This window comes from Dreissena polymorpha, chromosome 10, assembly GCF_020536995.1.
Source record: "Dreissena polymorpha isolate Duluth1 chromosome 10, UMN_Dpol_1.0, whole genome shotgun sequence".
Taxonomy (NCBI): domain Eukaryota; kingdom Metazoa; phylum Mollusca; class Bivalvia; order Myida; family Dreissenidae; genus Dreissena; species Dreissena polymorpha.
In genome coordinates, this window is record NC_068364.1 from 10606044 (window position 1) to 10623477 (window position 17434).

At 36.9% G+C, this 17434-nt stretch overlaps 1 protein-coding gene across 4 annotated transcripts in view; it reads right to left on the minus strand.

Moving 5' to 3' along the window:
- Positions 1 to 17434, minus strand: part of LOC127847487 (rap1 GTPase-GDP dissociation stimulator 1-like) — a 112189-nt gene that overhangs the window by 81519 nt on the left and 13236 nt on the right. The window contains exon 1 of one of the 4 annotated variants that reach the window (XM_052379455.1): positions 7281 to 7399. The exons of 2 other annotated variants lie outside the window; for them this stretch is intronic. In XM_052379455.1, coding sequence (XP_052235415.1) covers positions 7281 to 7302 — 22 coding nt within the window. In that variant the 5' untranslated portion in view covers positions 7303 to 7399. Of the gene's footprint in view, positions 1 to 7280; positions 7400 to 17434 lie in introns of those variants that run through there. One more of the 4 variants, XM_052379456.1, reaches the window with a different exon arrangement.

The following is a 17434-nucleotide window of genomic DNA, read 5'->3' on the forward strand; positions in this document are numbered from 1 at the left end:
TGCCAATGGTAATCGTCGCAATGGTTGTTTAATTGGTAGGGCCTGACCAGTATTAATTCAATGTTGTACACGGTCACATTTTCCAAAGTCACTAGAATGTTTTGCAAAAACTGAACTGTATTTTAATAATAGTATTGCTAACTGATGACACTCTTCTTTGTTTAAAAATGTAGAACTTCTATCATAAAGATCTTTTAAATGCTCCGGCAAATTAGTTCTAGTGGGGTTTTCAACTTTATTTTCACTGGTTGGTGTCACTGATCGAATTTGAACTTTATCAAACAATTCTTGATCAATGTACGGTTCGCATGTGCCAACTGTTTGATTTTCGTGTAAAGTTACAGGACTGTCGGAACAGTTTACATAATTAATTTTAATGTCACTATCATGTGTAGTTAACACACCAGGCAACATAAAACAGTGGGGATTTGCAGAGCAAATAGGTTCTGCCAGGGAGTATTTTGTCAGTTTATCTTTATTAGAAATGCCGACTGATACAAAAGCTGCATAATTTGCAGGAATTACAATTGTCCGGCGCACAATAACGCGACATGAAACAGATTTTTCAGAGCCCACAAAACACGGGATCTCATTAAAATGGGTAATCAGTTTACCGCTTTTGTAATCAATAATTTCAACATACTTCAAGAGAAAATCCTGGCCTAATATGCCATCTTGCGCAATGTCACAAACTAAGACATCAATGATGAAATTAAAACCATTTAGTGTAACTTCTAAAACAGTTTGGCCATGACAGTTAATTTGATTTGAACCAGGATCGAATACAGGGGTTGCAAATGAAGTTAATAAGTGCAGGGGTCTCGCGAGTGGGCGAAATGGGCGATTCCTTCACCAAATTAATCTTCACTTTGCACATTAATTTCATGAAGGCGAAGTGACTTCTCCTCCTTTTAATGATTTACATTGTGCCAAACATTGACCGTTTAAAATCTATTTGATGTGGAGAATTGGACACAGGAGGATTCTCAGCCATTAGTGCCCCATGTACAGGTCATGCAGGTTTTTTTGGGGGTTGTTGGGGATGGGGCCTTTAGCCCTAATGTGGGGGAAATTTTACGCGTGATTTTCTACTTTGGGGGAAAAATACTTTCTCTCTCATTATAACATTTGTATATGTTTGCACTATATTCATTGTTTTTTTTTCATAATTTAGTACGTTTGACAAGATTAAAGTAAAAAAGAATTGAAATATTATAATCACGAGACATATCTTTATATTAAATTTGTTGGGGGGAATTTTTTGGACCGGAAAGGGAAAAAAACCCAGCCTAGTTTGGTGGGGGAAAACGCCGATATTCGGCGTCTGTTATATAAGGTAAAAAAACCCTGTCATGCTAAGTTGAACATTCAAAAGAAACAGCCTGGAGCTATTACACTTCTTGAAATTGTTAATAGATGATGCCTTGATTAATTGCCTTCTGCTGGCAACCAATAACTATGATTTAGCTATGTTAAATAGCCCATTAAATAATACTAAGGAATGATCAAATGGGAAGATGTAACCTAGCACTGGCAATAAATACAGGTCAGATTCGGAATCTCTGCTGTAAAATGAGATTTTAAATGAATTTTTAATTTAAAACAAATATTTCTAACAAAATATGAATTTGATTTAATATTGAATTGCTTAAAATTAACAAGGAAGTAAAAAGATTCTGAACATTACTGGCTTGTTACAATTGAAGTTTCTTAGATACACCTGTTAAGGAAAAAAAGTAATTAAAAGTTCAATTATAATCAACAATCAATGAGAAATAAGGAAAATGTTGGTTTTATACACTTAAAATGTCTTATTGTATAAAACAAGTGAAGAGTTGATTGAAAGCTGAACAGAAACCACTAAGTTGCTGCAAAATATACGTAAAACTAAGATCTATGACCAAAATGTACCATTTCTCCCAAATATGTTACCAATTCTCCCTATTTTGGCTTTAGGGAGAAGTGACTTCTCCATAAATTTTGAGCCTAGCTTGACCCATGAAGTGTTTTGAAACCTTAGGTATATTTTCATAAACAGTACTTGATATGATGGAGCATGTTGCACCGGAGTCAATAAAAAATTCTACTTCTTGAACATCAAGTTTTCCAGACACGTAAAACCATTGTCCCAAACTTTATCAGAAAAACAACCGGTGCGAATTACATTTCCAGCAGGCCGATTTTGATTGGATTCAGTTGACGCAAGGCCTACTGGGTCTACCGCGAGCCGATTCCCTGATTCAAATTTGCAGGAACAATTCGAGATTCTTCGCCAAATGATTGACGTTCACGCTGGGGACAATCCCGGAAGAGATGCGTTTCCGAGCGGCACTTGAAACACTTACGCGCCTCGCTCTTTGTTTTGGGTGACGGTTTGCGTTGATCTTGCCAAAGACACGCTTTCAAGATGCTCCAGGCGGGAGTCCAGACCCTTAATGAGATCCGACAACTTCCGGTCTATGCCGTTGGTGTCTACGGCTCGAACACGGCTGGATCTTTGTTGACTATCCCCGAGGATCAACTCATATTTATCGATCACAGCAGCGGCCTTGTGAATACTGGAACAGTTGTTGTCGATACAGCGACACTTCATTTCAGGTGAAATTATTTTGTACAATTGATTTAAAGCAACAATGTCCTGTGATTGCGTGTTCAACTGGCTGTACGCTTTCTTTGTGAGTTGTCTGATGTCGTCACAAAGAGAGATGATGCTTTCTCCAGGCCGGCGCTGTCTATTCTCCAACATGCCAAGGTACTTTGATTCATGTGCACTGCTGCCAAATCGTTGTTTCATACGTTTTACCAACATACAATAATCGCGGCGCTCGTACTCGTCCAGGCTCATGTAAAACTGCCGCGCCTAACCTCGAAGACTGGATGCTAGGAATAAGACACGGCTCCTCTGGCTCCAAACACCAAGCTCGGCGCAATCCTCAAAATGGGAAATATAACTCTCCCAAGGCTCTTCACCGCTGTATGGCTCTGGCTTAAGATGGGGGACACGTTCGGATGCCCTCCAGTTGTTACAACGGTCAACACCTACGTTGTTGAAATTGAGATTTTGCGCTCGGCCATATCGGCGCACGGGACTGGACCCTGTCTCGGAATCACTGTCCGACGTACACGCCGGACAGGTGTTGCTCGCTGACGTCGACGATGGCGACCAGTAGACATGGGAGAAGTTACTGAAGCTTACTGTTCCTAGTTTCGAATTCACCATTTTCTAAATTTCTCAAATTTAACACAACCTCGGAATCCGAACTTTCGCTAGCCATATTTTTAATTTGCACTTATTTTATAGGAATAGTGAAAGATTTATAGATTTCTATTAAACACAATATTTATTAAATGTTCCTTGTACACAGGCTTTAAATACACGCAGTATGTATGTTATTGCAGAAATAACACACAAAATATTTAACTTTTTTATATTATTGCGATTCGCGAATTACGGACAAAATATTTTAAATTATCGAGGGATATGCCACTTTAAACCACTTCAGCGAGCGCTTAGTAAATACTACGTCATATATTCATTCAATGACCTCATCACATTGGAATTTACTATAACTTCAGGCAGGTTTGTAAAATCGTCCTTCGGCACTGAACGATCTCACTTCTCTGACACCAATTGTGGCGTCTGTCAGGATGGGTTTATTGGGTTTTCAGTGTATTATATTCAACAAGACTGGTGGCAGTTTAAATAATATGTTTATTTAGTAGGTTAAAAATGTTCTTTCAAATATAGGAAAGTTTGGGTGGACACTTTCTCGAAAATACGATTCAAGTTATTGATAGTTACCCAAGATGTTTTACTCACTTTACTGCCCAGTCAAGTGGAGCTACCAAGATGGAAGTTGTGCTGACAATTTTGAAATCTACCGCCCTTATATACTTTCTCAAAAGTGCCCACGTGACCTTAACTGACCAATGACCATATGACAGCCTTCCAGCATCATCCCAATCAGCCAATAGGATTCTGACAGCTCGTAAAATAAACCAATCACAATCTGTCAGCCTGAGCTGTCAGAATCCACCATGATGCTGGCAAATTCGGCGTCTTAGCGGCCATGACAGGTCAGATTTATTCATAACATTTACATACAAATGCATAAATATGGCGTGTCTATAAACAACAGGAACAAATGGAAACAGTTAATGTCATACTTGGTGTTCTATTCATGCACTTTATAATTCGTTATAATGGAAAAGTAATGGAAAAGAAATGGATTATAGTGTTAAAGTGATGTAAACAATGGGCATAGCCAGCCTTACGTGAAAAACGAGGTAAGTGCAATTATTATTATTATTATCATCATCATCATCATTATTATCATCCTCGTCATCATTAATATTAGTATAATTATTAGTAGTATCACTCTGGAAACTGCATTCCACGTAAGTATAAAACTTAAGCAAATAGGCGTATAATGACCGGACAGGGTCATTACAATATCAATTTGTCACATGTTAAATAACTAAATAGTTTCAAATATAACTAGAGCTTTGTCACAGACGTGACGAATACCCTCACATGCGGCATTGACACATAATATTTTGCATGTCGTCTTCACAAAAAACAGCGGACACCATGCTCAATTTTTAAAACGCACTAAGTGACCCCTTGACCTAGTTTTTGACCCAGAAAGGCCCATGTTCTAACTTGGCCTTAAGATCATCTCCATAAAACTTCTGACCAAGTTTGGTGAAGATCGGATGTAAACTACTTGAATTAGAGAGCGGACACCATGCTAAATGTTAAAAAACGCACTCAATGACCCCATGACCTAGTTTTAGGCCCGGAATGGCCCATGTTCAAACTTGTCCTAGAGATCATTTAGATAAAACTTGTGACCAAGTTTGGTGAGGATTGGATGAAAACTACTTGAATTAGAGAGCGGACAACATGGTGAGGTTTAAAACGCACTAAGTGACCCCGTGACCTAGTTTTTGACAATGCAAGGCCCATGTTCGAACTTGGCCTTAAGATCATCTAGATACAACTTCTGACCAAGTTTGGTGAAGATCGGATGAAAACTACTTGAATTAGAGAGCGGACAACATTCTGAATGTTTAAAACGCACTAAGTGACCCCCGTGACCTAGTTTTTGACCCGGCAAGGCCCATGTTGGAACTTGGCCTAGACATCATGTAGATACAACTTCTGACCAAGTTTGGTGAAGATCGGATGAAAACTACTTGAATTAGAGAGCGGACACTTAATACGGACCGACAGACAGACCGACCGACAAGTTCTCTCCTATATAACCCCCTAAACTTCGTTTGTGGGGGTATAAAAATATTTGACCAGGAACTTGACCATGTAAATAATAAAATTATACAAAATATGTTCCAAATACATCACAAAAGAGATTTTATATTAAAAATTAAGACCAGAATAAAAATTTCAAGTCAAACAAGAGTGCCAAACTGTCACAAGATACGCCCGTTTTAAGACTTTGGACAACTTGATAACTTTACCATGACCCATATTTGAACTTGACCTACATATCATCTAGACACAACTTCTGACCAAAGTTGGTGAAGATCTGATGAAAACTACTTCAATTAGAGAGCAGACACCATGCTAAATGCTTGAAATGCACTACGGGACCTCGTGACCTAGTTTTTAACCTGGCAAGACCCATATTTGAACTTGACCTACATGTAGATATTGTCTAGACACAACTTCTGACCAAAGTTGGTGAAGATCGGATGAAAACTACTTCAATTAGAGAGCACTTGCTAAATGCTTGAAATGGTTTAAGTGACCCTGTGACCTAGTTTTTGACCTGGAATGACCCATATTCCAACTTGACCTAAATACTGTCTAGATACAACTTCTGACCAAGTTTGGTGAAGATTGGATGAAAACTACTTCAATTAGAGAGTGGACACCATGCTAAATGCTTGAAATGCACTAAGTGACCCTGTGACCTAGTTTTTGACCCAGCATGACCCATATTCGAACTTGACCTAGATATTGTCTAGATACAACTTCTGACCAAGTTTGGTGAAGATCGGATGAATACAATTTGAATTAGAGTCCGGACAAAGTGGCGCCGTTGAAAATGCACTAATTGACCCTATGACCTAGTTTTTGACCCGGCATGACCCATATTCGAACTTGGCCTATATATCAACTAGATGCAACTGCTGACCAAGTTTGGTGAAGATCGGATGAATACAATTTGAAATAGAGTCCGGACAAAGTGGCCCCTTTGAAAATGCACTTATTGACCCTATGACCTAGTTTTTGACCCGGCATGACCCATATTCGAACTTGGCCTAGATATCAACTAGATGCAACTGCTGACCAAGTTTGGTGAAGATCGGATGAATACAATTTGAATTAGAGTCCGGACAAAGTGATGCCTTCCGCCCGCCGCCCGCCGCCCGCCCGCCCGCCGCCAAGGGGTTTCACATAATACGTCCCGTATTTTATACGGGCGTATAAAAAAGAAACATGGCAAACATAATTGTTGTGGGTGTGATTGCTGCTGCCTGACCCAAAAGCTTTTTTTTATATAATTTTTTTTTAAAGCTTTTTCCGTTGTTTCCGTTTGGAGTAGGGTCTGGTCAAGATGCTTACTTATAAAAAGCCATTCGGAAACAGAATAGTCTTTGTGTCTTTGATGATCGTTATTTAAATGGCAATGTCAAGTTGCGATAAATGCCAAGAGGAATCCTGTTTTATGTTGATGTTCATATCAAAGACCATGTCTTTGTCATACATGCATGTTCTTTATTGAAATAACATCATTAAATTTTATGATCTTGTATGCCCCCCCCCACCCCCCACACACATTTGTTTCCATCATACCTACCCATTAACAAACTATGAACAACAAGCAAACCTAGCAGACGTATTTTTATTTCATCACCCATCCCAATGTGGAAACTACTATGACAAGAAATAGATGGCTACTTGTTATACATGGCATCCAGGCTCAGACTAGATACTCAGATATTAACTGGGCATTTGCTTTCATGTATATGTAGGTACATGTATCTGATATGGCCTTAAAGTTTCATTCATTGTTATTTATTATATAATGACACATAATGAATTTAATCTTCGAACATATGTCTCAACTTTTCACATAACAGCTGTGTGTATTTAATTATTTCATGACATAACTTTTAGATAAAACTATCAGTATATGTATACAACTTAATCAGAATTATACTAAATATGTCACACAATACCAAAATCATAATGAATTTACACTCAACATTTTCAAATAAAAAAATCGCAATTGCAATGAAATTAAATTTACCTGGATCACTTTCTGATGCCATAGTATGTATCCAAGATCAAAAGCCATGCAACAAATTCTAACAATTTTATTTAATGTCTGCTGTTGCAGACTTAGATAAAACAATGGACCTCTAAATATGACACAACTAATTTCTCCAATACACGGCCACCACAAGAGGAAAGATGCTTCCCAGTTGCAGAGTATGTGAGTGACTTAATTACACAAGTTATTTCTATTGTAAAAAGAGGAAAAAAAGAATAGATCAATAACAGAAGGCTGTTAGTGTAACTGAATTTTGTTAAACATGATGAACAAATGGGATTTCTCTAAGCAAAGGTATTGATGTGATTTTGTACTCACTTTATTACAGTATTGATACTTTTTATTTTCAAATGTTAAGGATTGAAAGTTGCCAATATATCAATCCACAGTTAAGATACAATTTCAATGGTTCATAAAAACATCCTATTTAAAAAAACTCCATAACTTTAATGTTACTGTGGTGTTGCAGTTGTCATAGATAACCTGGGAAATTCTTTAGGGACAGAACTGACTGGACTCTTTATTTAAATCAAAACACTAAGAGCCTGTAAATTATGTTGGCAAGAAATAAGATTGGCAATTAAGACTCAGTAAAGTTTAGAATGAACTTCCATTTCACAAGTTTCAAAATGCCGTTTTGTGTAATCAACCATGTCGCTACATGATCCTTTTTAGATTTTGGTATTCATATGGAACCAGTAAACGGTATCATTCAAATTATGACAAATATTGGTGCAAACATTCGCTATGATTTAAATTCTCTTCATGGAGTTCCATGAAGAGACTTGTGGACTTTTTAGTCAAAGTGATACCCTTATTTTGCTAATTTTGTGTGTTACTGCTTAAAATACTGTTGTGCGTGATTGCTATATTTGCCTTAGACCCAATCCCATTTAAGCACCGATGGACATGACAGTCCCCCATCCTCACGGATCAAGATCCAGGACAATCCGTGGCATTTTTAAGCGACAGCAGTCTTTCAAAGGCCATCATCCCGGTAACAACACAGTATTCACACAGACCAAACCGTACCAACATGGACAGTCTCAGCAGCAAGACGTTGTCAACACTGTGCCCACACAGTCAAGATATTATTGGGACAAATCTTCTGACCAAGTTTTATGAAATTCGGGCAATAAATGTGGCTTCTAGAAAGTTAACAAGGTTTTACTATAGCCATTTAAGAAAAAGTGTACCGCTCCCTCATGGTGGCCACGTTTTTCAACCAACTGGAACTTTGGAACTTGTCTATGATATCTTTGAGACAAATATTCTTACCAAATATCATGAAGATTGGACAATAAATGTGGCCTCTTGAGTGTTAACAAGGCAAATGTTGACATCGCACGACGAACAAAAGGCCATCACAAAAGCTCACCATGAGCACATTGTGCTCAGGTGAGCTAAAAATGTTTATTTTCGGTGATTCCATCAATTTAGGTTTCTGGTTAGCGCAATAGTTGGTACTCGTGCTTCTCATGAAGCAACCCTGGTTCAATACCCATTCCAGGAAGCATGTAAGTTTGGTTGGTTGCCACCATAATGGACAGGTGGATTTTCCTCCACATCCTCTGGCTTCCCCCAACAGCACATGACCTTACTAATAATGAACTCTTTCAGTAAAAAAAAATTAGCTGGAAATTGCAGGTATCATACTATGATTCAAAATAAGTTGAAAATTTTGTTAACAAAGTAAATTTATTAGGTTGGATTGATGGGACACACTCCAAGTACTCACATAATGCAGCTTCAGACGAGGAATGGGCTCATGAGCTCCAAAATGCACACACCCACATACCATGATTCCACTGCAATCCGACCTTGAAGGTGTAACCTTGTATTTTGTATACATAGCTAAAACGTAAAAATGCCAGCCAACATGGTATGTATGGAAAGAGTGGGCTTTTCAGTTCCCAAACGATCTTTACAAGACTATCCGCTTCAAATGAAGAACAGCAGAAACAAGACGAAACTAGAAATGGCGCGGCAGAGGCTGACGCGTATCCCCACGCCGTATGTTTGACCCAGGGGCAACCCCAGGGTTGGTAATTGGGCCATGCATAGTTGAGATTGACCGTATTGTCATAAGAGATGTCCAGTATCAATTGGAAGTGAATCAGTGTAGAAATGAAGAAGTTAATGTAAAATAATATTTAAAAAAGATGTGTTTGTCAGAAACACAATGCCCCCTCCTGCCCCGCTTTGATTTATTTAAAAAAAAAAAAATCATTTGGCAGGTTCATTACTTACCTCCCTTTAAAGCTTATTACTTTCCTTGGATTTGTTTTTTACCTTTGACCTTGAAGGATGAATAAACACAATGCCCCCTCCTAAGCCGCTTTGATTTATTAAAAAAATTTTAATATCATTTGGCAGGTTATTTACTTACCTCAGGGTTCCCAGCTTTTTGTATGAACAAAATTCCCTGATTTTTTCCTGATTTTTCCCTGATGGAAAATAAAAATTCCAGGATCATAATTTCGACCTATTTCTTGTTTTAGACACCCTCAATAAATATATATAGGTAATACATGTAGTACTAGGGTGGAGCTTATTTTTTAACTTTTGAAACATGATCTTCTCATCCTCTTATTTCGTTCATATGTATGAAAAAACAAATCTGTTAAACTATGACCACAATAGAACAATATTTAGAGGTAGCTCAATGGTTGTGAAATTTCTAGGAATCTAAACATGCCGGTGATGCACAACCTTTTTTGTCTGCTAAGTGCCTAAATACTAATTCTTGCAATAAAATAAAAGCCCATTCTTAAAACGCCAATCAAAATTGGCATTTTCATATTCACATCACAACTATCCATCATTAAAGATTAATACCAAGTACCAATAATCTAGATGTTTATTATTGTTGGTTTTTCCAGGCTTGTATGCTGACTTAAAGTGTTACAGTGGTTACTGCAGCATAGTTGCTTGAATCATTAATGTGACATGTTGTTATTTAGGCCACGACTTTTATATTTCTTGGTTTACAAAACCGCCGACCGTAATTTTTGGAAAATGGGAAAAAAAATAAAATCGGAAAATCGTCTTTTTTATATATATTTTATTCCCGACCGCACTGAAAAACGAGCGAAACGAGAAAAAAAACGATCCGGTTTGAGTACGGTTGCGAATAAAATCAAGTAAGTACAATCAACGATTGGTTCACATATATTACAGAGATCGGGATATTTTTTAATGTGACACAGTATGTACCAGTCCTTTTATGGGCACTTCTCAAAATTTATTTAATTACAGACAATAGGAAAATCAGCGTCAGTAAAATGTCGACCGCATCAAAATTTATTTCCGAGTCTGTGACGCAACTATATTGTTTAAAGCGGGTATATACGATTTTGTCAAATATTTATGAATTTATAAAAAATGTGTAAAAAACTCATTATATATATATTTCAATATAAACTAAAATAAAAGTTAAGAAGAACATGTGTCGAAAAATGCTAAATAAGCCAGATATTTAATTCTGAAATCGAAAAAGGCTGTACAGCCGAATTCGCCAGCATGTATATCATGCATGTACGATGTGAATCTTAATTTAGTTTAACGGTTCATTTGAAATTCCTGCAGCGATATCGATTCATACGACACTCGAACACTTACTAAAAAGACGAATGCATCGGTTGTTGTAGGAAAATAATTACGAATTATCTTCGTCACAATCGGCTCGGGGCGCTAATTTGTATTTGCTGTATTTTATGAAATTCGTCTTAAATGTATCATTTTTCTTGCATATTGTGTGTTATAATAACATATTTGTATCAATATTTTACAATTCAGCACATATAAAAATCGTATATACCCGCTTTAACATGTTTATTATATTAAAGCGGGTATATACGATCTTGTCAAATATTTATTAACTAATATAAAATGTGTTAAAAACTTATTATACATATATTTCAATATAAACTAAAATAAAAGTTAAGAAGAACATGTGTCGAAAAATGCTGAATAAGCCAGATATTTAATTCTGAAATCGAAAAAGGCTGTACAGCCGAATTCGCCAGCATGTATATCATGCATGTACGATGTGAGTCTAAATTTAGTTTAACGGTTCATTTGAAATTCCTGCAGCGATATCGATTCATACGACACACGAACACTTACTAAAAAGACGAATGCATCGGTTATTGTAGGAAAATAATTACGAATTATCTTCGTCACAATCGGCTCGGGGCGCTAATTTGTATTTGCTGTATTTTATGAAATTCGTCTTAAATGTATCATTTTTCTTGCATATTGTGTGTTATAATAACATATTTGTATCAATATTTTACAATTCAGCACATATAAAAATCGTATTCATGACAACAACAACTTTAACAAACATTACCGCGACGACCCGGGGATCGATCTACCTCGATTTTTTTTTCATGGACGATGTCATAAGTCGAATAAGAGCAAACACATACTTTGTGTATGAGTAGTTTATCTTATATAAGATTTATGCAACGGGCATCGCATTGCGTAATGGTGCGCATCGAATTACGGAAATGAAGCGCAGTTTTTCGTTTTAATTGGAGAAGTACGCATGTCATTGAATGGAGTGTTTAAAATTGCCTGATGTTACAAAAGGTGCTTTTAGGTGACTCATTTCATTTGAAGATATAGATGTGTTTCATTGCATAATTTGATTTTTCGTCTCTGTGTTAAGGTTATAAAAGATATGATGTCTTTGTTCTGATGTTATTAGTATTAACTTATTTTTCCAATGATGTTTTTTTTTTTTTTTTTTTCGACCGCCCGATGGACCATTTTCAAAATAATTTTTGTAAACCAATAAAAAAAAAAGTCGTGGCCTTAATTCATCTGTATGAAATGTTTTAAGTTGATTTCTGTTATGTTGATGCTTGGCAATTGATGTGAAACCTGGTGTCCAGCCTAACCTCAATCATGACATTTTGGCAAGTAAATAATGAAATTAATTTTTGTTTGAAAAGCTTTAAATCAGAAATATTAATATGAGATAAACAACATTCTACACCCCAAATCGATCAGTAACTAAAAATAATTTATTAGATGTAAATGGTCAGATTTGCTATTTGAAGTGAGACAAGGTCCTGTCTAGTGTGTATAAATGGGAGGTATCCGAATAGTAAAATACAATTTTGCAATTTTTTTCCAAATGGTCTTAACAATGCCATTATTTTTTTTTATTCAGATTCAAGATATCTTTGAAAATTTCATCCATGGCAAAAGCAACAAGGTCTTAGACTGCATTGTATCTCCTTGGTGCCTCTGTATCTGAGTTAACAGGAAGCAAATTGCTGTCCTTGCATATGGCTCTTGGTTACTTCCTTCATCACCATATTGATGTTAAGGAGACAATAAGACAATCGTCAGATGTCAAGAAAATAGCTCAGTTCTGGAATAAAGCAAAAATCCCTATGAGGGATCATCAACACTGCCAAGCCTAACTTGAGCAGACTTTTAAAGAATGGCGACTTCTAAAACAGAACAAAGCTAGAAAGTCACCAACACAACTTGCAAGAGAGATGGCCTTTGTTTCCAGGCTTGAAGATCTTTTTGATGTTGCTCATGCTGATGCTCTGACCACAACATTGGTATTACAAGAAGAGAAGGATTTCTTGTTAGCCCAGCGAGTAACAAGTCATACACTGAAAAGAAAATGGGGGCGAAAACCTGTCACTCCAGAACTTGCAGCTGCTCTAGACCGCACAAAGTGTCTGACCACAAGGCTATATTTGTAGTAGCAGAAACAGCAAAAAGCTTGGGGCAAAACATTGATGAACTTGCTCTAAACAAAGACCCGATAAGCCGAAATAGAGTTGAATGCAGAAGCCAAAGAGCTGCAAACATTAAGGCCAAGTTTCAGGGTTACACTCCTCTTGTTGTTCATTGGGATAGGACACTGATTCCTGATCTAATTGGGAAGGAGAAGGTTGATCGTCTCCCTATATTGGTTTCAGGACAAGGCATGTCTCAGCTTCTTACAGTTGCCAAGCTTCCATCTTGAACAGGTGTGGCTCAGGCTTCTGCTGTCTTTGGAGTCATTTAAGATTGGGGCATAGCGGATAGGATCCGGGCTATGTGCTTTGACACCACCAGCTCAAATACAGGATGAATTGCTGGAGCATGTGTCCTTCTTGAGCAGAAGCTTGAAAAAGAGCTCCTATTGCTGGTTTGTAGGCACCACATTATAGAACTGAAAATTGGTGCAGTGTTAAAAATATGTATGGGAGCCACAGCTTCTCCAGAAGTTCCACATTTCAAACGTTTCCAGGAATACTGGGGATTCATTGACACAGACAAGTTTGAAACGTGCATCGCAGATGATCATGTTGCTGGTCTTGTTGAAGACATGCGAGAAAGCACCTTTGAATTTGCCAACAATCACCTTAAACAGAGTCTGCCAAGACTACCTCTGGCATCATGCCCTCCATACAGTGACCTGCTGCTTTTGAAGTCACTACTTGCATATTCATCAATCCATTCAGTTATTGCAAAGTCAATTGCACAAAAGTTTTCCAAACACTTGTGATACTTATCACAGGAACTTGTTGGCTTGGCCTTCTTTGATAGTCGTGTCAGTTCTTCTACAAAGAAACTGATGTTTAAAGCCATCCAGAATGATTTCCATGAGTTTGATCATTCCAAGCGACGAACTGTTGATCTGACTTCATTTAAGGACACAAACTTGGAAGACTGTCACAGCAAAGTCAATGAAACTGATCAAATTGCTCGAACTTCCACTTGGATTTTTCGCAGTTGATCCAGACTTGTGGCAGGACAGAGATGATTTCAGGCAGGCCTGCGATTAAGTAGAGTCCTTTAAAGTGTCAATGACCAAGCTGAGCGTGGAGTGGCTCTCATTTAGGTGTACAGTGGGTCTTTAACATGTGATGAAACTCAGCTGTAATTCCTTCTTCAAGTTGTTGAAGACCATCGTAGGTTGTATCCCGATAGCAGGAAGCAAACTCTGTCTGGGCAGCCATGAATGCAACATAATCTAGATTTCCCTGGATGTTGTTAGACTGCGATTATAATTTGTTTTCAAAACTGGACAAGAATTCACTATTGTTATGTTGAAAGTACAAACTTTGACTTTGTTATTGAAAATAAATTCAGAGAGAAACTCATAAACGTTGTGAAATTTGTTGCTTTTTAGCTCGACTATTATATATGAAAGTGACAGTCTGCGTTACCGTTAGCGTGCAAATGTTAAAGTTTTCGTACTACCCCAATTATTTTTATTGTCCCTTGACATATTGCTTTCATATTTTGCATACTTGTTTACCAACATGACCCCAATTTATAAACAAGAGCAGACAACTCTATCAAGCATTTTGTCATAATTATGGCACCTTTTCCACTTAGAATATGCAGCAAATGTTAAAGTTTTCGTACTACCTCATTTATTTTCATTGTCCCTTGACATATTGCTTTTATATTTTGAATACTTGTTTACGAACATCACCCCAACCTATAAACACGAGCAGACAATTCTATCAAGCATTTTGTCATAATTATTGACCCTTTTATACTTAGAATATGCATATTATTGATAAATCTATGTTAAAGTTTGCGTACTACCCCAAATATTTCCTATATCCTTTGACATATTGCTTTTATATGTTGCAAACTTGTTTACCAACATGACCCTAACCTATAAACAAGAGCAGACCACTGTATCAAGCATTTTGACATAATTATGGCCCCTTTTACACTTAGATAATTGAACATTTTGCTTAGGCCAAAAAGAAAACCCGACCGACCCTATCTTTTTGGGGCCGACCCAAAAACTTGTTATCCAATATTTGCCTTTTTTGTTAATTTTTCCCCGTCGAGTTCCGAGTTCGGCGATTTTTTTCCATCTCCGTCCGGTCGAATTCGGCGATTACCATAATTTTTGTATTGTGACCTGCAAAATAACATCCCGTCGCTGCGAACGCTTTATATTAAACACATTGTGCAATCGGGGGACCAGCCTTTTTTACCCGCAAAATCGATATCCGGCGTTCCGTTTGATTGTAAACATGGCGTCGTCCATTTTGTCCGTCAATTTGAATGTTTTCATCATGCCGGAACAAAGTCTTAAAATTCTTATTCAATATATATATTTATTAGATATATACCTTTATTCACTTTCAAAAGCAATAATACTCATGCAACATAATAAAAAGCATGTCCACCTGTAGCTCATCTTGTCTTGTCAAAATTTGATATATTCTGTTGAATTTGTGTACCCAAAGACTATTAAAACACAAGAAATTTGCATTTTGGATTGAAGTCACAAAGATGAGTTCACTCCTTTCCACCTATCGCCACAGTTATGTGCCTTAATATTTGATACAGCAGACAACTTTCAAAAAGCATTGTGGCAAAAAAAGAAATTGCTTATCAAAAGTACAACCTCCTTTTGCAACATTACTTTTTAGAACTATTTACATATAAAAGGTTCTTCACATTTTTAAAAAACTAAAAGTAGTCTGCAGCAAAATGAAAATTTTCACCTTCAGATGGTAAAGAGTTAACATCGTGTGAAATATCTAACAACAAATATTTGATATATCTGATCCGAACTGCTATATTTAGATATTATAACAGTGTTCAACACTTTACACTGATTTATGGAAAACATGAAAAATAAAAAGAATTTTAAATAATAATAAGTTTTTCCTACCTACCGACCCTACTTTTTTTCAGGAGGTGACCTGAAACACAACTATTTTTCTTTTTGGCCTTAAATTGCCATAACTTCTTTATTTATGATCACATTTTATTATTACTTTGACAAAACAACACTTACCTGAATACCACAATGGATTCCACCCAAACAATACCCCACGCCCCTACCCAGAATCCCTCCCCCCCAATGTTTTTTTTTAAACATCATCTAATAAATTACCCCGTCCCACATTATACCCCCCTCTCACCCCCCACCCCCCCCCTCCCAATTTTTTTTAAACATCATCTAATAAATTACCCCACCCCACATTATACCCCCCCTCTCACCCCCCCTACCCCCCCCCCATTTTTTTTTAAACATCATCTTATAAATTACCACACCCCACATTATACCCCCCTCTCACCCCCCCCTCCCCCCCCAATTTTTTTTTCTTTAAAAAATCATCTAATAAATATCTTCTTTTTTTATTTTTTAAAGAGTGTCTAATAAATGACAACACCCCACATTATACCCCCTCTCAACCCCCCCCCCCCCCAAAAAATTGTTTTATTTTTTTATTTTTGAAAGATCGTCTCATAAATTATTGAATATGAACAATTTCCCCATGATGGCTTACGTTATAATGTCAAGCACTCTAATAGTAGAGCGCGCTGTCCTCTGACAGCTCTTGTTTACCATTTTATAAATTTTGAGTGTTTTTATATGATATAAAACTGATTTTTTTTTAAACATCATCTTATAAATTACCACACCCCACATTATACCCCCCCTCTCACCCCCCCTCCCCCCCCCCAATTTTTTTTTCTTTAAAAAATCATCTAATAAATATCTCCTTTTTTTATTTTTTAAAGATTGTCTAATAAATGACAACACCCCACATTATACCCCCTCTCAACCCCCCCCCCCAAAAAAAAATTTTGTTTTATTTTTTTATTTTTGAAAGATCGTCTCATAAATTATTGAATATGAACAATTTCCCCATGATGGCTTACGTTATAATGTCAAGCACTCTAATAGTCGAGCGCGCTGTCCTCTGACAGCTCTTGTTTACCATTTTATAAATTTTGAGTGTTTTTATATGATATCAAACTGATTTGGAGGGTGAGATGGGCAAAAATATGTCTTATTTTTTTTTTATGTTTTTTAAGCTCCACCCTAATGTAGTACACTAAGCTACATGTATACTACAAAGCCACCATAGCCATGCAGATGAATCGATTTTTTGTTTTAATTGTAGGGACTTTTCGACACAAGTCAGGAAAGTCTGATCAAACAAAATTCCCTGATTTTCCCCTGATTTCATAAACTTTCCCCAAACTCCCTGACTTTTTCCTGACTGGAAAAAGTTAAAGTCTTTTTCTAGGTTTTCCCTGATTTCCAGGTTGGCTTAGAACCCTGTACCTCCCTTTAAAGCTTATTACTTGCCTTGGATTTATTTTTTTGACCTTTGACCTTCAAG